The sequence below is a fragment of the Bos indicus x Bos taurus genome, chromosome X (genome assembly GCF_003369695.1).
Source record: "Bos indicus x Bos taurus breed Angus x Brahman F1 hybrid chromosome X, Bos_hybrid_MaternalHap_v2.0, whole genome shotgun sequence".
NCBI lineage: Eukaryota > Metazoa > Chordata > Mammalia > Artiodactyla > Bovidae > Bos > Bos indicus x Bos taurus.
The window spans coordinates 76,883,212-76,910,863 of NC_040105.1; the positions used below are offsets into that span (position 1 = coordinate 76,883,212).

The 27,652-nt window shown below is 36.3% G+C and overlaps 1 protein-coding gene across 6 annotated transcripts in view; it reads left to right on the forward strand.

The window, feature by feature from the left end:
• Positions 1-23,732, forward strand: part of LOC113887278 — a 463,883-nt gene extending 440,151 nt beyond the window's left edge. For 4 of the 6 annotated variants that reach the window (XM_027534327.1, XM_027534322.1, XM_027534328.1 and 1 more), the window contains 4 exons: positions 4,895-4,984; positions 12,948-15,571; positions 18,774-18,856; positions 21,885-23,732. In XM_027534327.1, coding sequence (XP_027390128.1) covers positions 4,895-4,984; positions 12,948-15,571; positions 18,774-18,851 — 2,792 coding nt within the window. In that variant the 3' untranslated portion in view covers positions 18,852-18,856; positions 21,885-23,732. The remainder of the gene's footprint in view (positions 1-4,894; positions 4,985-12,947; positions 15,572-18,773; positions 18,857-21,884) is intronic. The other 2 variants (XM_027534324.1, XM_027534325.1) reach the window with 2 other exon arrangements.
• The last annotated feature ends 3,920 nt before the right edge of the window (positions 23,733-27,652 follow it).

Genomic DNA, 27,652 nt, shown 5'->3' on the forward strand with positions numbered 1-27,652 from the left:
CAGAGTCTTTTCCAATGAGTCAACTCTTCGCATGAGGTGGCCAAAGTACTGGAGTTTGAGCTTCAGCATCATTCCTACCAAAGAAATCTCAGGGCTGATCTCTTTCAGAATGGACTGGTTGGATCTCCTTGCAGTCCAAGGGACTCTCAAGAATCTTCTCCAACACCACAGTTCAAAAGCATCAATTCTTCAGTGCTCAGCCTTCTTCACAGTCCAACTCTAACATCCATATATGACCACTGGAAAAAAAAAAAAAAAAAAACATAGCCTTGATTAGACGGACCTTGGTTGTTTATGCTTTTGAATATGCTATCTAGGTTGGTCATAATTTTCCTCCCAAGGAGTAAGCGTCTTTTAATTTCATGGCTACAGTCACCATCTGCTGTGATTTTGGAGCCCCAAAAAATAAAGTCTGACACAGTTTCCCCATCTATTTCCCATGAAGTGATGGGACTGGATGCCATGATCTTCATTTTCTGAATGTTGAGTTTTAAGCCAACTTTTTCACTCTCCACTTTCACTTTCATCAAGAGGCTTTTGAGTTCCTCTTCACTTTCTGCCATAAGGGTGTTGTCATCTGCATATCAGAGGTTATTGATATTTCTCCCAGCAATCTTGATTGCAGCTTGTGTTTCTTCCAGTCCAGCGTTTCTCATGATGTACTCTGCATATAAGTTAAATAAGCAGGGTGACAATACACAGCCTTGACGTCCTCCTTTTCCTATTTGGAACCAGTCTGTTGTTTCATGTCCAGTTCTAACTGTTGCTTCCTGACATACATACAGATTTCTCAAGAGGCAGGTCAGGTGGTCTGGTATTCCCATCTCTTTCAGAATTTTCCACAGTTTATTGTGATCTACACAGTCAGAGGTTTTGGCATAGTCAATAAAGCAGAAATAGATGTTTTTCTGGAACTCTCTTGCTTTTTCAATGATCCAGCAGATGTTGGCAATTTGATCTCTGGTTCGTCTGCCTGGAAAATCCCACAGACAGAGGAGCCTCATAGCCTACAGCTCATGGGGTCGCAAAGAGTTGGACACGACTGAGCGACTTCACTTTTCACTTTCCTCTGCCTTTTCTAAAACTAGCTTAAACATCAGGAAGTTCATGATTCACATATTGCTGAAGTCTGGCTTGGAGAATTTTGAGCATTACTTTACTAGCGTGTGAGATGAGTGAAATTGTGCGGTAGTTTGAGCTTTGGCATTGCCTTTCTTTGGGACTGGAATGAAAACTGACCTTTTCCAGTCCTGTGGCCACTGCTGTGTTTTCCAAATTTGCTGGCAGATTGAGTGCAGCACTTTCACAGCATCATCTTTCAGGATTTGAAATACCTCAATTGTAATTCCATCACCTCCACTAGCTTTTTTCTTAGTGATGATTCCTAAGCCCCTCTTGACTTCACATTCCAGGAATGTCTGGCTCTAGATGAGTGATCACAGCATCGTTATTATCTTGGTCGTCAAGATCTTTTTTGTACAGTTCTGTGTATTCTTGCTACCTCTTCTTAATATCTTCTTCTTCTGTTAGGTCCATACCGTGTCTGTCCTTTATCGAGCCCATCTTTCCATAAAATGTTCCCTTAGTATCTCTAATTTTCTTGAAGAGATCTATAGTCTTTCTCATTATGTTGTTTTTCTCTATTTCTTTGCATTGATCGTTGAGGAAGGCTTTCTTATCTCTTCTTGCTATTCTTTGGAAGTCTGTATTCAGATGCTTATATCTTTCCTTTTCTCCTTTGCTTTTTGCTTCTCTTCTTTTCACAGCTATTTGTAAGGCCTTCCCAGACAGCCATTTTGCTTTTTTGCATTTCTTTTCCATGGGGATGGTATTGATCCCTGTCTTCTGTACAATGTCACGAACCTCATTCCATAGTTCATCAGGCATTCTATCTATCAGATCTAGGCCCTTAAATCTATTTCTCACTTCTACTGTAGAATCATAAGTGATTTGATTTAGGTCATACCTGAATGGTCTAGTGGTTTTCCCTACTTTCTTCAATTTAAGTCTGAATTTGGCAATAAGAAGTTCATGGTCTGAGCCTCAGTCAGCTCCTGGTCTTGTTTTTGTTGACTGTATAGAGCTTCTCCATCTTTGGCTGCAAAGAATATCATCAATCTGATTTCAGTGTTGACCATCTGGTGATGTCCATGTGTAGAGTCTTCTCTTGTGTTGTTGGAAGAGGGTGTTTGCTATGACCAGTGCATTTTCTTGGCAAAACTCTATTAGTCTTTGCCCTGCTTCATTCCGTATTCCAAGGCCAAATTTGCCTGTTACTCCAGGTGTTTCTTGACTTCCTACTTTTGCATTCCAGTCCCCTATAATGCAAAGGACATCTTTTTTGGGTGTTAGTTCTAAAAGGTGTTGTAGGTCTTCATAGAACTGTTCACTTTCAGCTTCTTCAGCATTACTGGTTGGGGCATAGACTTGGATTACTGTGATATTGAATGGTTTTTGTTGTAAATGAACAGAGATCATTCTGTCATTTTTGAGATTGCATCCAAATACTGCATTTCGGACTCTTTTGTTGACCATGATGGCTACTCCATTTCTTCTGAGGGATTCCTGCCCGCAGTAGTAGATATAATGGTCATCTGAATTAAATTCACCCATTCCAGTCCATTTTATTTCGCTGATTCCTAGATTGTCAACATTCACTTTTGCCATCTCTTGTTTGACCACTTCCAATTTGCCTTGATTCATGGACTTAACATTCTAGGTTCCTATGCAATATTGCTCTTTACAGCATCGGACCTTGCTTCTATCACTAGTCACCTCCACAGCTGGGTATTGTTTTTGCTTTGGCTCCATCCCTTCATTCTTTCTGGAGTTATTTCTCCACTTATCTCCAGTAGCATATTGGGCACCTACTGACCTGGGGAGTTCCTCTTTCAGTATCCTATCATTTTGCCTTTTCATACTGTTCATGGCATTCTCAAGGCAAGAATACTGAAGTGGTTTACCGTTCCCTTCTCCAGTGGACCACATTCTGTCAGATCTCTCCACCATGACCCACCCATCTTGGTTTGCCCCAAGGGCATGGCTTAGTTTCATTGAGTTAGACAAGGCTGTCTTCCTATTGTGATTAGATTGACTAGTTTTCTGTCATAGTTTGCTTCCAAGGAATAAGTGTCTTTTAATTTCATGGCTACAGTCACAATCCACAGTGATTTTGCAGCCCAGGAAAATAAAATCTGTCACCGCTTCCACTTTTCCACCTTCTATTTGCCATGAAGTAATGGGACTGGATGCCATGATCTTAGTTTTTTGAATGTTGAGTTTCAATCCTTTTTCACTCTCCTCTTTCACCCTCATCGAGAGGCTCTTTAGTTCCTCTTCACTTTCTGCCATTGGATTGGTATCACCTGCATATCTGACCATATCATAGCAATTGTTGCTATTTCTCCCAGCTCTCTTGATTCCTGCTTCTGATTCATCCAGTCTAGCATTTTGCATGATGTACTGTGCATATAAGTTAAATAAACAGGGTAACAATATACAGTCTTGTCATACTCCTTTCCTAATTTTGAACCAGTTTGTTGTTCCATGTTTGACTTAACTATTGCTTCTTAACCTGCATACAGGTTTCTCAGGAGCCATGTAAGGTGGTCTGGTACTCCTGTCTCTTTAAGAATTTAATTAATTTAAAAGTTACAAAACTAAAACTCTGTCCCCATCAAAAAATAAACTTCCCCTTTCCCCATTTCACCCAAGCCCTGCTAACTACCATCGTACTCATTGTCTCCTTAATTTTGACTAGTCTAAGTATCCCAGCAAAGACCCTGATGCTGGGAAAGATTGAGGGCAGGAGGAGAAGGGGATGACAGAGGATGAGATGGTTGGATGGCATCACCGACTCAATGGACATGGCTTTGGGTGGACTCCAGGAGTTGGTGATGGACAGGGAAGCCTGGCATGCTGCGTTTCATGGAGTTGCAAAGAGTCAGACACGACTGAGTGACTGAACTGAAGTATCTCATATAAATATTAATCTCAAATGCAGTAGTTGTCTTTTTGTGCATGGCTTCTTTCAGTTAGCATAATGTCCTTGGGGTTGATCCATATTGTTGCATGTGTCAGAATTTTCTCACTTTTTAAGGCTAAAGAATGTTGGATATACCACAATTTGCTTGTCTGTTACCTGTTGATGGACATTTGGGTAACTTCCACATTTTGGCTAAGTTGAATAATGCCAAACAAGGTTGTAAAAATATATCTTGGAGATTTTGTTTTCAATTCTTTTGAGTATATACTCAGAAGTAGAATTTTTGGTATGTAAAGTAATTAAATGGCAGCCCACTCCAGTATTCTTGCCTGTAGAATCCCATGGATGGAGGAGCCTGGTGGGCTACAGTCCATGGGGTCGCAAAGAGTCAGACACGACTGAGCGACTTCACTTTCACTTCCAAAGTAATTCTAATTTTAATTGTTTTAGGAACTGCCATACTCTTTTTTATAATCGCTGTACCATTTTACCTGCCCACCCACCCCATAAGGGTCTAATTTCTCCACATCCTCACTAACACTTGTCACTTTTTGTGTTTTGATAATATTCATCCCATGGGTGCTTATTAGCCAATTTTATAGCCAGTATTTCATTAATTAGGACAAGAACTCACTACAAATTCTTCTAGAGTTAACTGAGAATCTATTGAATATTTATATGGGGCAAAAATATCACCAGTATATACTAGAATATCATTAAGTTCATTTTCAATACTGTTTTAATAAACTCCAAGAAAACTGGATCACCGTTACAAATATATATTTGAAGAAAAATGGTATTACCAGAAATGTTTTTTCACTTCAGAATCATATAGTATAAAGTTTTACCCTCTATAATCTTACTTTTTAGGAATTGGAAAATAATTGAGTCTATTTAATATATTCATAGGTTTTTGGAGGCCTATTTTTCTATCACCTCCATATACCCAAAGAAGGGAAACTGAAGAACAACACTCTGTGCAACAAATTGATAACAAAGGTGAGTATATTCAATAGAAACTGCCAAAGGATTTTATACATTTTATTCAATATTTAGAAAATTTTAAGCCCGACTTCTTATATATTGGATCTCTAAGACAAAATCCAAGTCCAATAATTCTCTAGGAGGATTCACTGAACTAAGCACATAATAATACTCAAAGCTATGATTTATTACAATGAAAGGATACAAAATAAAATTAATAAAAGGAAAAGGCATATGGTTTGAAGTCTAATGGAAGTATTAATACAAGGTTCTAAAGTCCACTCTCATTGGAGTCACACAAGACTCATCTAATTTATCCACCAAAAATTATGATGACATGTATGAAATGTTGTCTACCAGGAAAGCTCACTAGAGTTATCAGGACCCAGGGTTTTTTGTTGTTGTTGTTTTTGTTGTTTGCCCAGGGTATTTTTTAACAGCTTTATTGAGATATAATTTACCCATTAAGCTACACAAGTAATAGTTTTAAGTATAGATATAAACAACAATAACAACTGTTTTGGATAATTTTTATCACCATAGAAGTTAACACTGTACCTGTGGTTATCACCCAGTTACTCCTTCAACTGCCTACAGTTGAAGAGCTGTAGTCTTTTTTCCAAAGTGACTGTATAATTTTCTCTCTAGTCTTAAGAAACCACTAATCTACTTAAGTATCTATAGATTCCTCTATCCTGGACATTTCATATGAACAGAATCATGTAATACATAGACTTTTGTAACTATATTCATTTAATTTTTTTTTACCTTTTTTTTTTAATTTTATTTTATTTTTAAACTTTACAATATTGTATTAGTTTTGCAAAATATCGAAATGAATCCGCCACAGGTATACCCGCATTCCCCATCCTGAACCCTTCTCCCTCCTCCCTCCCCTACCCTCCCTCTGGGTCGTCCCAGTGCACCAGCCCCAAGCATCGAGTACCGTGCATCGAACCTGGACTGGCGACTCGTTTCATACATGATATTATACATGTTTCAATGCTATTCTCCCAAATCTCCACACCCTCTCCCTCTCCCACAGAGTCCATAAGACTGTTCTATACATTGGTGTCTCTTTTGCAGTCTCGTACACAGGGTTATTGTTAACATCTTTCTAAATTCCATATATATGCATTAGTATACTGTATTGGTGTTTTTCTTTCTGGCTTACTTCACTCTGTATAATAGGTTCCAGTCTCATCCATCTCATTAGAACTGATTCAAATGTATTCTTTTTAATGGCTGAGTAATACTCCATTGTGTATATGTACCACAGCTTTCTTATCCATTCATCTGCTGATGGGCATCTAGGTTGCTTCCATGTCCTGGCTATTATAAACAGTGCTGCAATGAACATTGGGGTACACGTGTCTCATTTAATTTGTATAATGCTTTCAAGGTTAATCTATATTGTAGCATGTATCAGTACTTCATTCTTTTCATGACTGAATAACATTCCATTGTATGGATATACTGCAATTTGTTTAGATATTTGTCAGTTGGTGGATGTATGAGTTAGCTACATATTTTGCTTATTATGAATAATGATGCTATGAACATTTGTATACATAGAGGTATATCTCCATTTCTCTTGGATATATACCTAGGAATGGAGTTGCTGTGTCATATGGTTATCTGATGTTTAATTGCTTGAAGAACTACAGACTGTTTCCCAAAGTGACTGCATAATTTTATATTCCCACCTGCAGTGTATGAGGATTGCTTTTTCTCCACATCCTCCTTGACACTTGTCATTATTTGACTTCTGTATAGCCATCCTGGTGGTTATGAAACAATATTAAATAAATAGTTTTGACATCTATTTCCTTGATGACTAATGATGTTGAGCATCTTTCTATGTACTTTTTGGTCATTGTATATCTTTCTTGGATAAATGTCTACTAGTATCCTATTTTTTTACATATATACATATATATATATATATGTTATTAACAAATATATATATATTTGTTATTAAGTTATGAGTTTCTATATATCCTGAAAACATATTTTTATCATATGTATGATTTGCAAATATTTTATTCCATTCTGTGGATTGTCTTTTCATTTTATTCATTGTGTCCTTTGAAGCACAGATTTGAAAAATTTTGTTGACATCAAAATTACTTGTCTTTATTCTATTCATAATATATACGTAATGTATAAGAATCACTTGCCAAATCCAAGATTGTAAAGATTTACACATTTTTTTAAGAATACTATAATTTTAATTCTTAAATTTGGTAGTTTGATCCATTTTGAATTACTTTTTGTGTATGGTGTCATGTTAGGGAACAATTCTTTTGCATGTAGATGTCCAGTTGACCCAATATCCCTTGAAGAGACTATTATTTCCTCATAGAATGGTCTTGTCATCCTTGTCAAAAATCAGTTGGCCAGAGACCCATGGTTTTATTTCTTTGAAAGTGAAAGTCACTCAGTCAGGTCTGACTCTTTGAGACCCCATGGACTGTAGCTTACCAGGCTCCCCAGTCCATGGAATTCTCCCAGCAAGAATACTGGAATGGGTAGCCATTCTGTCCTCTAGGGGATCTTCCCAACCCAGGGACTGAACTTGGGTCTCCTGCTTTGAAGGTGGATTCTTTACGAACTGAGCTATCAGGGAAGACATTATATGAAGAAAAGATATTCTTTTCACCAAATGTTGTTGGGAAAATTAGATATCGAAGTGCAAGATAAAAATTGTTAATTTTAATTCATTTCTTGTATCATATACAAAATTAACTCAAATGGAGAATAGAACTAAATATAAATCCTAAAAACATATACTACTAGATGAAGAAAAATCTTTGTGACCTTGAGTTAGATGAAGATTTACTATTTACTACAAGAGAGCATTATCCCTATAAGAAACACTTGATAAAAATTGGACTTCAACAAAATTTAAAAGTTCAATTTTCCAGAAAATTGTAAAGGAATGAAAGGATGCTATACACTATGAAGAGGATTTTCAACGCATATATTTGGTAAAGCACTGTATCTAGAATATAAAAAGAATACTCAAAATGCAATAATAAGAAAAAACTAAATGTAAAATGGACAAATGGTTTAGGCAGACATGTTACCAAATTGGGCATCCCTGATGGCTCAGTGGCAAAGAATCCACCTGCCAATGCAAGAGATGTGGGTTTGCTCCCTGAATTGGGAAGATCCCCTGGAGAAGGAAATGGTGACCCACTCCAGTATTCTTGCCTGGAGAATCCCATGGACAGAGGAATCTGGCGGGCTACAGTCTATAGGGTCACAAGAGTCAGACATAACTTAGTGACTAAAAAACAATAACAACAACGTGTCATTTAAGGCCAGTGTTTTCTTTTTGATTTTCTATCTGGATAATGGATAATCTGTCTGTCAATGTAATTGGGGTGTTAAAATTCCCCACAACTATTTTGTTAGTGTAAATTTCTCCTTTCATTTTTATTAATATTTGCTATATGTATTTAGGTGCTCCTGTGTTTCAATGCATATATATTTAATATTGTGGTACCTTCTTGTGGGATTGATCCCTTTATCATTATGTAATGTCCTTCTTTGATTCTTATTACATCTTTGTTTTAAATCTGTTTTGTATAAGATAAGCATTGCTAGCCCAGCTTTTTTTTTTTTTTCATTTCTATTTACATGGAGGCGTTTTCCATCTCCTCACTTTCACTCTGTCTTTAGATCTGGAGTCTGTAGTAGGGAGTGTGTAGGTGGGCTTTGTTTTTTATTCATTCCAACCACACTATATCTTTTGAATGGAACATGCAGTTTATTTACCTTTATTTATTTGTAGGTGTGTACTTGTTGCCATATTCTTAATTGTTTGGGGGTTGTTTTGCAATCCTTTTTTTCTTCTTTTGCTCTCTGCCCTTGGAATTTGAGGACTATCTTTATTGTTATATTTGGATTCCTTTTTCTTTTTATGTGTGTGTATCTATTTTAGGGGTTTAGTTTGTGGTTACTGTAAGATTCATATCACATGTATATGATGCATCATATGCATTTCTCATGATGTAATCTGCATATAAATTAAATAAGCAGAGTGACAATATACAGCCTTAAGATATCCCTTTCCTGATTGGAACCAATTTGTTGTTCCATGTCCAGTTCTAACTGTTTCTTCTTGACTTGCATACAGATTTCATAGGAGGCAGGTCAGGTGGTCTGGTATTCCCGTCTCTTTAAGAATTTCCCACAGTTTCTTCTGATCCACACAGTCAAAGGCTTTAGCGTAGTCAGAAGTAGATGGTTTTCTGGAACTCTGTTGCTTTCTCTATGATCCAACGGATGTTGGAAATTTGATCTCTGGTTCCTCTGCCTTTTCTAAATCCAGCTTGAACATCTGGAAGTTCACCGTTCACATACTGCTGAAGCCTGGCTTGGAGAATTTTGAGCATTACTTTGCTAGCGTATGAGATGAGTGCAATTCTGTGGTAGTTTGAACATTCTTTTGCATTGCCCTACTTTGGGATTGGAATGAAAACTGACCTTTTCCATTCCTGTGGCCACTGCTGAGTTTTCCAAATTTGTTGGCATATTGAGTGCAGCACTTTCACACCATCTTCTTTTAGGATTTGAAATAACTCAACTGGAGTTCCATCACCTCCACTAGCTTTGTTCATAGTGATGCTTCCTAAAGCCTACTTGATTTGGCATTCCAGCACATCTGGTTCTAGGTGAGTTATCACACCATCGTGATTATATGGGTCATGAGGAGCTTTTTTGTATAGTTCTTCCCTGTATTCTTGCCACCTCTTCTTAATATATACTGCTTCTGTTAGGTCCGTATCATTTCTGTCCTTTATTGAGCCCATCTTTGCATGAAATATTCCCTTGAGATCTCTTAATTTTCTTGAAGAAGTCCCTAGTCTTTCCAATTCTATTGTTTTTCTCTATTTCTTTGCATTGATCACTGAGGAAGGCTTTCTTATCTCTCCTTACTATTCTTTGGAACTCTGCATCCTGATGGGTATATCTTTCCTTTTCTCCTTTGCCTTTTGCTTCTCTTCTTTTCACAGTTGTTTGTAAGGCCTCCTCAGACAATCATTTTGCTTTTTCATATTTCTTTTTCTTGGGGATGGTCTTGATCCCTGCCTCCTGTACAATGTCATGAACCTCCATCCATAGTTCTTCAGGCACTCTGTCTATCAGATTTAATCCCTTGAGTCTATTTGTCACTTCCACTGTAGAGTCGTACGGGATTTGATTTAGGTCATACCTGAATGGTCTAGTGATTTTCCCTACTTTCTTCTATTTAATTCTGAATTTGGCAATAAGGAGTTCATGATATGAGCCACAGTCAGCTCCCGGTCTTCTTTTTGCTGACTGTATAGAGCTTCTTCATCTTTGGCTCCAAACAATATAATCAATCTGATTTCAGTATTGACCATCTGGTGATGTCCATGTGTAGAGTCTTCTCTTGTGTTGTTGGAGGAGGGTGTTTGCTATGACCAGTGCGTTTTCTTGGCAAAACTCTGTTAGCCTTTGCCCTGCTTTATTCTCTACTCCAAGGCCAAATTTGCCTGTTACTCCAAGTATTTCTTGACTTCCTACTTTTGCATTCCAGTCCCCTATAATGAAAGGACTTGTAGCTTGTTGCCACACCAAACTCTGTAGGTACAGATCATCATGTAGAAATAAATTGGTTATTATAGATGTTCTGGCTTCCCATGTGGTGCTAGTCATAGGGAACCCTCCTGCCAACATAGGAGACATTAGAGATACAAGTTACATTCCTGGGTCTTGAAGATCCCCTGGAGAAGGGAATGGCAACCCACTCCAGTATTCTTTCCTGGAGAATCCTATGGACAGAGGAGTCTGGCAAGCTACAGTCCATAGGGTCCCAATGAGTTAGACGTAACTATAGTGACTTAGCAAGCACAGACGTAGATGTTCTATTTCATCTTTTGCATATGAATGCATTCATTTGCTTCTGGATTTCAGAGATACATCTTTAAGATTATTAAATGAGAGCTACTTTCTTGTTTATGATTTGGGTTCTCTCTGTGGGGCAGCCTGTGTACTGCTGTCTCATTTTTATCTTACTCTTAGTGTTATACCTCATTCCTAATTACAAGATACTATCCAGTTTAATAATACAAACTCATGCATGATGGGCCTTTTTTTCTAATGGTGTATTTCATTGAGTTTAAGAACTGTGTACACCTTCAATACCATATACTTGCAATTTTTTTCCAGATTAATTACAACTGTTTTATATTCCCTTTTATCTTGAATGTGAAAAAGTCTAACAAGTAGCCAAATTACATCACTCTTTTGTTTTTGTCAGGGAATAAGCCTTTGTCATTAATTTATAATAATAGCACTGTATGAATAAAATATATAGTGCATATTATTGAAGAATAGAGCCACTGAAAATACTAGTCACCCCTCTCTTTCAGTATTTCCTGGCACTCAGCTTGAGTTAATAAATGTATAGTCATGCTTTGAGTATTTACTATAAAGCATAGAAATAGATACTACTAAGTCTACATTGGAGAAGGCAATGGCACCCCACTCCAGTACTCTTGCCTGGAAAATCCCATGGATGGAGGAGCCTGGTGGGCTGCAGTCCATGGGGTCACTAAGAGTCGGACACGACTGAGTGACTTCACTTTAACTTTTCACTTTCATGCATTGGAAAAGGAAATGGCAACCCACTCCAGTATTCTTCCCTGGAGAATCCCAGGGACTCGGGAGCCTGGTGGGCTGCCATCTATGGGGTCGCACAGAGTCGGACACGACTGAAGCGACGCAGTAGCAGCAGCAGCAGCAAGTCTACATTATTTTACATTATGCATACACCATTGACTGCTATGAGGGCAACATAATGACTGCTTGTATTTATAAGAATGTGAATTCCTTTTTTTATGAAGACTATACATTTTAAATGTTTCATAGTAGACCAAATCATTTATATATAAAATTGAAACTATATATATATATATTCAGTGAATACTTTTCAGAATGGACCTACTTAAATTTTTCTCTTTTATAAATACCTAAAGATTATGAGTATATAATTAAAATTTTATCCTAAGTATTCTATATGACCCTAAGAGAAACTGGATGAGAAGACACATCTCCTTCTATATAAAAATTCACTGTCAGTTTCTAAATGGAAGCTACTACTCAGTGTTCCTTGACTCCTCCCCAAATATGATGCAGTGTTTGATGCCAAAACATGGAGAAATTGTTCTTAGGACCTAAGGCAATAGTGGAAAGAAATCTTCTGTTTTAAAATTAAATCACAATGATTTTTACTTTATTTCTGCCTGTGTACCTGAAGAACAGTTATTCCATACATTTACTGAACTGTAATTTTAAAGTTGAGGTATAGGTAAATATCTAAATTTCCAGAATCATATGCCAGTGAGTTCTTGACAGCTGCATAAAACTGATCCATGATAATACATTTACTATCAGGAAATTTTGCCATTTTGACACATCAAGACCAAAGAAATTTTTGTTTCAAAACATGAAGATTGTATTAATTATAGGGATTATATTCCAGGAAAGAAAATATTGCCAGTATTAGAATGGTCAAAAAAATTCATTCATAACATCTTATAGAAAAACCCAAAGTTTCTGGTCAACCCAATATTTCTAAAAGCAAGATAAAATTAATATAGATATGCAGTATCCAATATGTGAAAAGCAAGTTTTATTTTGGCCAAATGATGCCAATGAATTCCTATTTAAACTAAAGATTAAGTTCTCTGAATCTGAAGAGAATAAAATCTGAGATAAATGACCATGTTTCATTTTTGTGTCTTAATAAGCCCAATATGACAGCTGTTTGAGCAGAAACTGTAGCATCATGGCTTCCTTTTGAAATATCCAATAGTAAGAACCTATTGAAGGAAATGGCATTTTTTTCCTTTGCACAGATTTGTGTGTGTGTAATGTTTATTGTGTTTGTCAAATTCATTTTTTTCATTGTTCTTGCTCATATTTACTCTTCTCTCTCTAGCAGTGTCCAGAATTCAGCTTGTGAGATACCCAAGTGATGACAAGATTGTAAGATTCAAAGAGATATCACCAACTCTGAGTGATAAGCAAGACTCACAGCTAAAGTTAATGGAAAAGCGCAGCCACAACCTTTTTTCAAACCCAAATACTTTCATGAATAACAAGCATCACAGAAATGCCAGCCACAAAATTTCTGTCTGTAAGAGTTGTTACACAGACTATAGATACCTACAGAGATTTCAGAGTTCCAGGTCTCAAATGAATCCTGTTCATTTCCTAAATCCTCAGGGTTACATCTCTGAATTTTTAGTGCCTCTCTGCCACCCTACTTCCATGAGCCTTTGGTTTGCTGTATGCCCCAAGACTCACAGAAATAACACATACACTTTAGACACTGGAGCTGTTTTATGTTCTAAATGTTTTGTACAAATCAATAATTTTTCTTTTCATAAGTGTCTCATTAATTTTGATGATGATTCAGACCCTGACTGTCCTTTACATCTCCAAGTTCCCTTGGATTCTAAATATTCTCTGAGTTCCAGATCTATTAGACACCACAAGACTTCTCAGAACAGCCCTTTATCTCGATCCTTGGATCCTGAGCATTCTGTGGGCATCTGCTGCCCTTTCCACCAGGAGGATTATAAATATTCTTTAGGTTCAACTTCTTTTTTACACTGTGAAAGTTGCTCGGCTTTCCAGAATCTCATGGGCTCTACTGTTACTCATACCTTTCCAATGAATCCTCAAAATAATATGAGCCGCCATAGTACCCCCGGCCCAGGCAATGTCATCAACACCAGCAACGCTGCTGGCCTTGAAAGCGAGGGTAAGTTTAAACTTACTGCCAAATTTGAAAATGAGGCCAATCCTGATGATGAGACTAAACTGGTCATTACTGGCAATCTCAAAGATAAGGCCAAACACAAGCCTCTTTTGAAAGATGAGGCAAAACATGAAGATGAGACAGATTCTGAAGATGAGAAAGAGCCTGAAGATGAAACAGACCCTGAAGATGAAAGCAATACCAAAGACAGGAAAGATCCCAAAGATAAGTCTGACCCTGATAACACTGATCCAAAAGATAGTAATGCTGAAAATAATGCAGACACAAGCAATGAGTCTGATCCCAGTGGTGATGCTGACTCTACAAGTGGAGCTGATTCTAACAGTGATGGTGACTCTAACGGTGGAAGTGAATCCAGCAGTGAACCTGACTCTGACATTGATAGTGCTACTAAAAATGATGCTAACTCCAAATGTAACACTGATTTTGAGGAAGACAAACACACCAACAATTCACAAAATGTCTTTGTCCCAGATATTGATGTTTATCAGGAGTGTACTGCTGACTCCAATAATGACTCTAATCCCAACTACACCTCTGGACTCCAAAATGGAGCTGGCCCAGACTGCACTTCTGGTTCCTGCAAGGGTGCTGGCTTCAGCATTGATTCAAGCAGTATCATTGGCCTCAACAATGGACTTGGCCCCAAAAATGCACCTAGCCCTAACATTAATGAATCTGACCTCCAGAACAATGGTTCTGGACCCCAAAATATAAGACTGCATCCCTTCAGCCCTGGACTCAGCAGCAGTGTCTCTGGCCCCAACATTAATGGCCTTAGACCCAATAATAGCCCTATCCTAAACAGCAATAACCCTGGCCTCAACAATAATAGCCCTAGTCCCAATAATAATAGCTCTGATCTTGAAAAAAACCCTAATTCTAGCTATAATGCCAGGCTTAGTAATGCTACTAGTCACAATATTGCTTTCAGTCCTAACAAGAATGCTAACTCCATCTATGAAACAAAATCCATCAGTGCTGCTGGCCACAACTATGTAGCTATTTCAAACTGTGGTTCAAACCTTGAATATGTCCCAGGATTTACCCATGCAGTAGGTTCTAATTTTGTAGATAACCCCAACTGTAGGGCCAGAAATAGCTATGCTGCCAGTCCCAGCTCTACTTCTAGCACTGTCAATGTCACTGACACCAGTTACAGCACTAGTTGCACTGGTGCTATTAGCCCAACTTATACCAACTGTGCCTCAGACACTAACCATGAGCCCAGATTTACTCATATCATTAGCTCCAACTTTGTCATCAACCCCAATTATCATATCATAAACACTCATCATGATTCTAGTACCAGCAATGCTAATAATCTCTCTGAGACCAAATTGAAAATCAATTCCAGTTCTGCTATTCCTAATATTGTTTATAGTAATTCCTCAATTTTTGTTGCTGGCACTAACTGTATTTCTACTCCTGAAAAGTTGACCACATCTAAATTGAATCCACCTAAGCTTGGTAGGAGTTATACAATTTTTGATGACTACAGATTTGGTCCCTGTTTCAAAGATTATCCTGGCCCCATGGATTCTGTTAGTTTTAAACATGCCACTGAGTTCAAGGATGTCCTTGATGCCAAGGAATCTGGTTTTTTAAAAGATTTCTCTGAGGTCCAGAATCCCACTGTTATCAAGGAGCTTGCCAGCTTAAACTTTCACTCCAATTTAAATATTCCACTCCCTAGTTTTGATATTATAGTAGAAGCTGAACCACTAAATGTTGTGAAGTTTGCCATGCCATCAGATGCTATGAATCAATTTTTAAAGGTAAGTTTATACAAATGTAGATTTTATTTTCTCCACACTTCCTACAATTCAGAGGGCTACATTGGAACAGGATTTTAAAAACTCTATTTTTATTTACTTGGATATTCAAACCATGGAAAATAGGAGACAAGGTGTCCAGTATTACTTCTCCTTTGACCCTGTAGCCAACAACATGGTTTTCCATTTAAAAGATCAAGCTGCTAAACAACTGACAAATAGCAGAATGGCCTTGATTGCACTGTGACTGGTTAATCTACCACTTTATCAAGAGTTGCATAACATACTATCTAAATTTTGTACTGTTTTACCTACTTCCTCTCACCTGTACATGGCCTGGTGTTGGTTCTTTCCTTATATGTGCAGAGAGAAAATATAGTTAAATGAACTTTAAATACCATGGATCAAGACATTTTAAAACAACTATCTCTCAAAAATCCCATTTTATGAAGAAGGTTGTTCAGAAATAGTCATGATATTCTAATCTCCCACTTAAATAAATTAAATTTAAATTAATTAGATGAAATAATATTTGGGAGCAAAAAACCCCAAACCTTTGATACTTTTGACTTAAAATTTACTTTATCTTATTTCCCCTGAAAATAAGTAAAACTAATATATTTTAATAAGTCTTTATCAAATGTTTCTTCTAGCACTCTGAATTGCATACACAAAGATTTCTGTTTGATAAAATGTTTTTATCAGCAGCAAGTAATATTTATTTTGATGAAACTTTACCAAGATGTTTTCATTGAGGCATAATTTAGTATGCTTTGAATTTTAGCCTTGTTATAGTTCATTAGACATGACAAACAAATATACTTAATTTGGATTGTTGTGTCTGTGTTCATAAGTGTGCAACTTGAAATAACTGTTTTCTATTAGGATGTGTTTTCTATTAGAATCTGTGTATTCAAAATAAGGCATATATTCTTATAACCAAAATGAAAGTACAAAATCAGTATCTTCTTAATCCTCTTGTACTTTAATAGAGGAAAATTTTGTGATTTTCCCAAGAGAACACACCTCCCAGGAAATAGTTGTAATTGCTTAGTATAAATATATAGCTTCTGTATAGGTAAACATAATATTGGCCAATGATAACTAATAAAAATAATATTGCTCAGATACAAAACTTAACATTAGAGGGAAAAAAAAAAAAAGATGTTTTCCCCAGGTATTTTTCACAAATGAAATTTTACAGCAGTATGAAAGCATTTAAATATGCTTTATTTTATGGCTTTGATGTTTTAGCTAAATGAAAGTCTGATTATAATAAGTTTTAGCTTACTAGCTAAGGAAGGCAGCTAACATTTTGCAGTTCAAATCATAGTATCTAAGAGCTGTTTCCTAAATTGGGATATGTAAAATATGTTGGTTTTGGGTGAAAGCTATACACAAAAAAATCAAATTTTTAATGGAGGATATTTGATTCCCCAAAAACATAATAATAAAAAGCAGTTCTTAATAGAACTTAATAGACTACCATAAATACTATGCTGTGGGTACATACATTCCAACCTTTTGACTATGGCTATGTAATGGAAATATATGCAATGACTTTATTTTCATTGAAGATAAACGGACTTCACAATACATTCATCAGTAGCTTAAGAAACTATGTATTTTGCATGCCTTCACTAACAAAGTATTTTTCTGGAAAAAATACGTGATTCTCTTTCCTTAGAGCTTTGATATTTTCACATATCCCTGGTTTGTTACATCCTTGTCCATACTTACCTCACAAACAATTATAATGGGGATAACAAAAGTGCTTTCCCCACTCAAACAATTTAAGTGAAAGAAGCTCACTTTAAAGGAATAATTTATTTACCAATTATAAGTGAACCAAACAGCCAGCTCAGCATCAGAACATATAGTCAATCCATTCATACTATCTTCATTCAGTCATTAAGCTTTTAATAAGTAAATAGCACAGAATGCTTTAAAAACATACAGACTAAGTGAAAAAATAGTGCCCTTTAAAGCACTTGAAGTTAGTTTTCTTAACGGGAAAACAAGTGGATGTTTGAAGGTAGAAACTATATGAAGACAAATAAAATAGCATCTTGCTGAGTTTCCAGAATGGTTAGAAACATTTTGGATGCTTAGATCACATGTCACTTGAAGTTACTTTTCTTAACAGGAAAACAAGTGGATGTTTGAAGGTAGAAACTATATGAAGACAAATAAAATAGCATCTTACTGAGTTTCCAGAATGGTTATAAACATTTTGGATGCTTAGATCACAACATGTCACCAATGTATTAAAATAGTTGTAAATATGTATGTGTGGACTATTATTCTGGTTTGCACTTTTCAGAAACAAGCAAAATTGTAACTCGTGAAATCTGTCTTTTTGTGAAGTTTATCATTGACTTCCATGGATAATGGTATTAGAACTATAGAGTCTACAGTCATTTAATAAGTTATCTAGTTACAATTCTGCATAAACAATTTGATTCCATACAAAAGGTAATATTAGTAGCCTACCTTTTTCAAACTGTGAAAATAGCTTTGATTTATTAATAAAATTTGCTCAAGGATTTAATTAACTTAAGTCCTTGACAGGTCCAAATGTACAGGAGAAGAGTTGCATTAAGGTCATTCAAAGCAGTGACACTTCTAATTTGTGGTAGATTTTTTAAAGTACGAATATGAGTTAGTAGTGACACTGAAGAAAAAAATCTTCACATAGTACAGTCTATTATAATGAGAGTTGTGTGAATATGGAGTTATTCAGACCTTCCTAGCAGCAGGTGTCTGAAAATATCAATCAAATACATTATGCTTTTTGCACCAAAATTCTCTTGAATTAGTAAATACTTCAAAAATTAACCACAAAAATGCTTTTGTTTATAAGTATTTGAAGAAGTCTTTGTTCAAGAAAGGCTTAATTTGCAGTATGTCTTCAAAGTGGCCAAAATTTTCCTACTTTCAATTCAAAATGGTCTACTTAATATATTATTTCCTTCCTATTTATATAGCCAGGAATTTACATGAATAAGTTTAATTAATCTGCTTAATATTTATTGAAATAAATTTTAGTTAAGCCAATCCTTTAGGCAGATAAATATAGTACCTACATATTCCAAATAATCAAAGCAATGTCTTGCCTAATAGCTTCTTAATTAAATATATTTACATACAAATAAACTATTTTTCCATTCCTAGCTTTTTAGGAATTTGTTGTGTTTTGTTACAGTGGAAGACATGTTTTCTGGGGATTTTCAGTCTAAGATACAGCAAAATCATCTCCTACCCAAAGATACTGCCAACTTAATCAAGGTCTGTTAATTTGTTAAGCTACTTTAATGAGGCCAGCTGTGCACCAAACTTTTTCATAAAGTCACTCTCTTATACATCAATTTGATAATATTTCTTCATAATACTAAAGTGCTTCCATAGTATCTTATTGCTGGATTCCTTATCAGATAGTATAGGGTCATCAAAGTGTTTAATTGTGATAGAGTCAACTCCCTTTGGGATGAATCAGTAAAAGATCTCAAATTGAGTATAACAAAATAATATTGAACAAATCAACAATGTTCCTTCTGCTGACAATGTGACCTGCTGCTCTCTGAATAATTTGGGAGAAAATGATCGTTAATCAGCTAAAGATCAAGGTTTCAGATTGAATCCAGCCTCTTTCCTTTATCTGCACTATTGTGTAGTTTTCTGAGCCAGCCATAAAACCTACAGTGATTCTGGTGAGCAATCCAAAGGAAAACCAGTTGCCCCAAGCTCAAAGTAAAGAGCACTTTGTTACTGCCCCTGTTGCAGAAAATTTGCCAATAACCTTCTTTTTGTAGGAATTTCAGAATATATATTTTTCCCTAATGGATCGAGTTCTTTGGTCCAGTCCCCTCGAATATAACAATGGGATAAATGATGTACTATATCTAGACACATAGAGAAAGCCAGACCACATCAACGTGAGTCCAAATATTGGTAGGGACTAAACTGGGAGAACTTAAAGACAGTATGTTATTGAGCATCATATATCTTAAATAATTGACTAAAGAGGCATTTTATTCTCAAAAAGATTTCACTAGAATTTTAAATTCAAAAAATGTTTGCTGCAGTGATACAAGTGTGCATTCGACAACTGTAGAATCTGTATAACCTGCCATGTGTTCCAGTTTGAAAAAACTAAGGCAGCTGTGTCTAAATTTATTACATTTTCTACTTAGAGGGACAAGTAATAGACTAAAGTTTCCAAAGTTTTAAAGCCTGAGTTTGGATGTCAAAGACAATAAATGTTAAATGATTAAACAAGCAGAGTATGAAATCTCTCATGAATCAAGTCAATAAATTTACTTCTAAAGATAAAGTGGATGTTTAAAGGATAAAACCTGTTTATCCAGTGTAGTACAGTTCCTCAATAAAATGAAGAGTGGGGATAAGAAGGCAGCAGTAAGCAGTATATTGGAGGAGAAGGCAAAGGAAATAATGTTATATGGAGAAAGAGTGATATTGTGGAATAATAAGCATGATCCAGTAATCTTTACTTTGTTTTTATCACATTGCTGAATCCCAGTATGTTCTGGCTAATCTAGGTTCATTTGTAAAAGAAATACTTATCTTTGTATTCCTGATCTTCCCTTATCTCATCACATACACAACACAATTGCAGACTTCAAAGTTATAACTACCAAAAATATAAGCACACTATTTTAACAGATACTCACTTATTTACTGCTAGCTTATGTTTTTCCTTTTCTGAGGTCACTGTATCTCCCTGACCTCCTTACTCCACACAGAAAATAACTATTGTATAAAGCTGTTCTGAGCCAACTCTACTGCATAGCTGCTGACTCTGGAAGCTTGACCTCCAAAGATATCCCCAATCACCTCCTTTTTACCCATATCTCACAGAAAGTCTATACACACACACACACCCCACATATAACTTCCTCTGCTTTTGTGTTACTTTAGGGGCCATTACCATCTGAGTTTTTACAGTGACTTTAATAAGAAAATAATTGTATTACAAATGATTAAATTACAAATGAATTTCTAGAATACAACTTTTATTTATAAATTGGGAACAATCTATATTTATTCATGCCTGCTATTTTGGTAGATCCTGAATAAAATATGGTTAGTCAAGTAATAAGTGAAGTGTAAACAACATAAGAAACCAGCACTAGCATTATTTTATTTCATCTCATAAATGCTATACTGCCAATGTCTATGGGTCACAGCCAAGAAGCACATTTCATTCAACCTAACTGCATAATTGTAGATAATCAGACAAGCAAAGGATTGCTCTAGGCCTTTAAAAGATCATTTCTAAATACTTTCACAATATTCTGAATCTGAAAAAAGTTGACTAAGATTTGTTAATTGTGAAAATTTTAAGCAAAAGTTCAGAAAAAATCCAATTCTCAGTATGATTATTTTCATGACTTCGTACTACTCTTGAATATAGTTTATAAACAATATTGTGCTAAGTTGCTTCAGTCGTGTCCGACTCTGTGTGGCCCCATAGACAGCAGCCCACCAGGCTCCCCCATCACTGGGATTCTCCAATGCATGAAAGTGAAAAAATAAAGTGAAGTCACTCAGTCGTGTCTGACTCCTAGCGACCCCATGGACTGCAGCCCACCAGGCCCCTCCATCCATAGGATTTTCCAGGCAAGAGTACTGGAGTGGGGTGCCATTGCCTTCTCCAATAAACAATATTATATGACATAAAATATTGGAAGAACATCAATTTTGAAATTGAAAAATACATAAAATCTAAGGTAAATCTTCAGACAGCTATTTAATAACCAACAATTTAATAGCACTATCTGAAATGCATTCTTGAGTTTCATATGTATTAGCTTATTTTATCCTAACAGGCCTATGATGTTACATAATTTTCCCTATTATCCCTATTTTACAGATGAGGAAAATGAGACATTATGTACTGAAGTAATTTTTATGATCATATACCTACTAAATGAAAAAGAATCAGAGTCTAAAATTAAACATTTAGAGTTAATTATGTTTATATTTTAATAATATGTAATTAAAAGTATCAAGTATAGTAAATATTGTGTTAACCTAATATTAGCAGACATCTAGGTTACAAAATGAGCATTAATGTGGTTCTATTTTAGTATTTTAAGATATAATATTATATCTATAATTGTAAAGTCATCACAGTAGTTTCTTGGGCATGGGTTTGAAGCTTTCAAGGCTCATGATACCCAATATTTTCTTTAAATAATTACTTAAAGTAGTCTGAAGATAAAAATGTTTTTTCTTTCATTACCACTTTTAACTCCCAAGTTTTTTGTGTTTGTTTTTTACCCTATTGTTTCAGGTTTGTTTCAGGTCAACCTCCAGACAGGTAGCAGAGAAAACCTCCACCCTTGATTAATGAAAAGAATACATTGAGATGGAAAAGATAAAGACACAGCAAAGAAGATTTTGAGGATATGAGCAAATAACTTCAAAACTTAGAGTCCCATGAGCAGTATTTATTATATGTTCTTTCTCACATCCCCTTTCCCATTACATTAAGTGTTGCTTTAAAATATATTGTGACAATTACCCCATTCATCTTCTTTGCTTCTGCCAGACTCTAGAATTAGGAAACGGTCCTTTCTAGAAATCCTATACAAATATTTTGTATTGTTAATGACTCAAAAGTGCAGTTAGATTTTTCAACCAGAAATTCTTTCCATCTATTGTGTAAGTTTCCTTCTCCAGAAGATGGTCTTAACGTTTGACAAATCTTGTGATAGATGCTTTTAATACTGTAATGACCACCCTAGGTTTTATACCACCCACAATCAATCAATATTTTATTGTTACTGTTGTTTATTATTGTTATAGTTTTATGAGTGTGGTAAACAAAATTAAAATAGTTGAGACTCATCAGTATTGTTCATTGTTTGCATAACTTGCTATTTTCCCATTCAACCTTGTTAACCTAGGAAAACTGATAATGTATGTCCTTTATCAATTTATCACCACTCTCTCTGTATGCCTCTTTTTTGTTACTTAAATCCAACTGTCTGTTCCAACCAGAGGAGTCTCCTCACTTTTTCCCTATAGTTTTTCTTGTATATACAGGCCCCATATTATTTTGGGTACATATCCTCAATTCAAGACCTACCTTATCCACAAAGCTTCACACTTCTGTAAACAATATTGATCCTTCCATTCCCAAGTTTCTGTTCTTCAGGTCAGCTGAAAAAGATCATAGCACATTTGGGGAACTGCCCATACTTAGTGTGCATTATAGTCCATGGTGTGATCAGGGACTGATGAGAAATGAGATTGGAAAAATAATCAGGAAATTTGTCACAGTAGGAAATCTACATTTCACTCCAAAGGTGATAGATAGGTAACCCTTAAAAGATTTAAGTATGTGGCAATATGATATAATTTAGAGGAATAACGCTGATGGTGGTATGGAAGATGGATTTAAGGAGAAGGTGTAAGGGAGTGATAATAAAGCACACCTGCATGGTAGTCCAGACTCTAATTCAAAAGGACTCGAAATAAACCTGTAAGTAGTAAGAATAGATAGGAGAGAACATATTTGAGAGCAATGATAACAAAACAGTTGGAATTACTGGATTGTTTGATGTAAGAGGAAGTTTACTGTGAAGTTTACTATATTTTTCAACTTTCCAACATGGGAAGATAATGGTGCCATTAAGCAAATTGGGAATTAGAGAAGAATGAGAAGGGGGAAGGAGGTGTGGGGTGATGTCATAGTTTTGAATTAAGATGGAGATTCCTGAGTAACATTTGGGTGATGATATTGAAAATTCATCTAAGATAAACCCTGACCTTTAATATACCCTAGATGTAGAAGATATAAAAAACTCACAATGTTAGGAATTCCTCATTATACATATAAGGTTAACCATTTCATGAAGTATTATCACAATATTTAATCTTAACAATTAACATTTAAAGTCATCATCACATATAGTACATAAAAATATGGAAATAAAGTCTTCAAAAACAAATATGTTGTCCAAAGCTACAGATATAATAATTGGAAGAACTTGGAACTAGAACACTTTTATGGCAGTGATGGGTTCTAGAAAGTAATCCATGGCTCAAAGAAAATGTTCATAACAGAAATTCTATTTCTTTGATATTCAGAGCTCTGACATTGTGTTTATGTTAATTTAAGAACAAAAAAAACTCAAAAAGAAAATAATAAATTATATTTTTACATAAAAAATACTATGGATATAATTAATCTTTACAGATTTCTGTGCTTTGTCTGAATAGTCATAAATTACCTAAAAAATAAATTGCCTTTTTCTTCATTTTTTATTGTGGTGAAATACACATAACATAAAATTTACCATATTAATAATTTTAAATATATAGATTGGTGGCATTAAATACATTCACAACCATCACCACCATCTACCTCCATAACTCTTTTCATCTTATAAAATTGAAAATCTTACCCATTAAACAATATCTCCCCATTCCCCCTTCCTTAACCCCTGACAACCACTTTCTACTTTCTATATTTATGATTTTGACTACCCTAAGTACCTTATATAGTGGAATGATACAGTTTGTGACTGGCTTCTTTTGCTTAGCATAATGTCCTCAAGTTTCTTCCACGTTGCAGCATATGTTAGGATTTCCTCACTTTCTAAGGCTGAGTAATATCCCATTGTATGTATATACTGCATTTTACTTATCTAGTCATCCAACAATGGACAGTTGGGTTACTTTCACATTTTAGCTTCAGTGAATAATGCTTCTATGAACATAGATCTACAAATCTCTCTTTAAGAGCCTGCTTTTATTTCTTTTGAGTGTATACCCAGAAAGAGAATTGCTTCATCATGTGGTAATTTTATTTTTAATTTTTTGAGGAACTGCTGTATTGTTTTCCACAACACCTATACCATTCTATATTACCATCAGTAGTGCACAAGGATACCAGCTTTCTACACATCCTAGACAACATTTATATTCTGGATTTTTTTTGGTAGGTGCCTTCCTATCTACATACAAATGTAAGGTGGAGTCTAATTGTAGTTTTGATTTGCATTTTCCTAATGATTAGTGATATTGAGCATCTTTTCATGCACTTATTGGCTATTTTCTATCTTCTTTGGAGAAACGTCTTTTTAAGTCCATTACCCTGTTTTGAACCAGGTTATTTGATTTGTTGTTGTTGAGTATTAGGAGATTTCTACATATTCTGAGTTAGACAAGGCTGTGGTCCGTGTAATCAGATTGGCTAGCTGTCTGTGATTGTGGTTTCAGTGTCTCTGCCCTCTGATGCCCTCTCTTAGCGCCTACCATCTTACCTGGGTTTCTCTTAACTCAGACGTGGGGTATGGTATCTCTTCACGGCTGCTCCAGCAAACTGCAGCTGCCACTCCTCACCTTGAATGTTGGGTATCTCCTCACAGCCACTGCTCCTGACCTTGGACGTGGAGTATCTCCTCTTGGCCACCGCTCCTGACCTTGAATGTGGGGTAGCTCCTCTTGGCCGCTCCTGTGCTGTGCAGCCGCCACTCCTTGTCCTGAAGATCCCAGACAAGGCCCCAAGGTGATAGCCTATGGTGAATGGTGTCAGACTCTTGATCTCTGAAGAAGAAGGTTTAGTTTCAGGACCAGGGAATAGGCTTAATCACTCAAGAGCTTTTGTGTCACAAGGTTTTAGTAAAGTATGAACAGGGACAGAGAAAGCTTCTGACGTAGACATCAGAAGGGGGGATGGAGAGTGCCCCATTCACTGATGTTAGCAAGGAAGTTATACACCTTTTAATTATTATTGCTGCTGCTGCTGCTAAGTCGCTTAAGTCATGTCCGACTCTGTGCGACCCCATAGACGGCAGCCCACCAGGCTCACCTGTCCCTGGGATTCTCCAGGCAAGAACACTGGAGTGGGTTGCCATTTCCTTCTCCAAAGCATGAAAGGGAAAGTGGAGTCGCTCAATCATGTCCGACCCTCAGCGACCCCATGGACTGCAGCCTTCCAGGCTCCTCCGTCCATGGGATTTTCCAGGCAAGAGTACTGGAGTGGGGTGGCATTGCCTTAGAAAAAACTAGGAAGTCAAGAAACACCTGGAGTAACAGGAAAATTTGGCCTTGGAGTACAAAATGAAGCAGGGCAAAGGTTAATAGAGTTTTGCCAAGACAACACACTGATCATAGCAAACACCCTCTTCTAAAACACAAGAAAAGACTCTACACATGGACATCACCAGATGGCCAACACCGAAATCAGTTTGGTTATATTCTTTGCAGCCAAAGATAGAGAAGCTCTATACAGTCAGCAAAAACCAGACTGGGAGCTGACTGTGGCTCAGATCATGAACTCCTTATTGCCAAATTCAGACTTAAATAGAAGAAAGTAGGGAAAACTACTAGACCATTCAGGTATGACCTAAATCAAATCCTTCATGATTATACAGTGGAAGTGAGAAATAGATTTAAGAGACTAGATCTTATAGACAGAATGCCTGATGAACTATGGACGGAGGTTCGTGACATTGTACAGGAGACAGGGATCAAGACCATCCCCAAGGGAAAAAAAAAATGTAAAAAAGTAAAATGGCTGTCTGAGGATGCCTTCCAAATAGCTGTGAATAGAAGTGAAAAGCAAAGGAGAAAAGGAAAGATATACCCCCTGTGAATGCAGAGTTCCAAAGAATCAAGGAGAAATGAGAAAGCCTTCATCAGCAATCAATGCAAAGAAATAGAGGAAAACAATAGAATGGGAAATGCAAGAGATCTCTTCAAGAAAATTAGAGATACCAAGGGAACATTTCATGCAAAGATGGGCTCACTAAAGGACAGAAATGGCATGGACCTAACAGAAACAGAAGATATTAAGAGAGGTGGCAAGAATATACAGAAAAACTATACAAAAAAGATCTTCACAACCCAGATAATCACGAATGTGTGATCACTCACCTAGAGCCAGACATCCTGAAATTTCAAGTCAAGTGGGCCTTTGGAGTCATCACTACAAACAAAGCTAGTGAAGGTGATGGACTTCCCAGTTGACCTATTTCAAATCCTAAAAGATAATGCTGTGAAAGTGCTGCACTCAATATGTCAGCAAATTTGGAAAACTCAGCAGTGGCCACAGGACTGGAAAAGGTCAGTTTTCATTCCAATTCCAAAGTAGGGCAATGCCAAAGAATGCTCAAACTACTGCACAATTGCACTCATCTCACATGCTAGTAAAGTAATGCTCAAAATTCTCCAAGCCAGGCTTAAGCAATACATGAACTGTGAACTTCCGGATGTTCAAAAAAGGTTTTATAAAAGGCAGAGGAACCAGAGATCAATTGGCCACATCTGCTGGATCATCAAAAAAGCAAGAGAGTCCCAGAAAAACATGTATTTCTGCTTTATTGATGTGCCAAAGCCTTTGACTGTGTGGATCACAATAAACTGTGGAAAATTCTGAAAGAAATGGAAATACCACACACCTGACTTGCTTCTTGAGAAACCTGTATACAAGTCATGAAGCAACAGTTAGAACTGAACATGGAACAACAGACTGGTTCCAAATAGGAAAAGGAGTACGTCAAGGCTGTATATTGTCACCCTGCTTATATGCAGAGTACATCATGATAAAAGCTGGGCTGGAAGAAGCACAAGCTGGAATCAAGATTGCTGGGAGAAATATCAAATGCAGAAATATCATATATGCAGATGACACAACCCTTGTGCCAGAAAGAGCCTCTTGATGAAAGTGAAAGAGGAGAGTGAAAAAGTTGGCTTAAATATCAACACTCAGAAAACTAAGATCACGGCATCCGGTCCCTTCACTTCATGGAAAATAGATGGGGAAACAGTGGCTGCCTTTATTTTTATGGGCTCCAAAATCACTGCAGATGGTGACTGTAGCCATGAAATTAAAAGACACTTACTCCTTGGAAGGAAAGTTATGACCAACCTAGACAGCATATTAAAAAGCAGAAACATTACCTTGTCAACAAAGGTCCATCTAGTCAAAGCTATGGTTTTTCCAGTAGTCATGTATGGATGTGAGACTTGGACTATAAAGAAAGCTTAGTGCCAAAGAATTGATGCTTTTGAACTGTGGTGTTGGAGAAGGCTCTTGAGAGTCCCTTG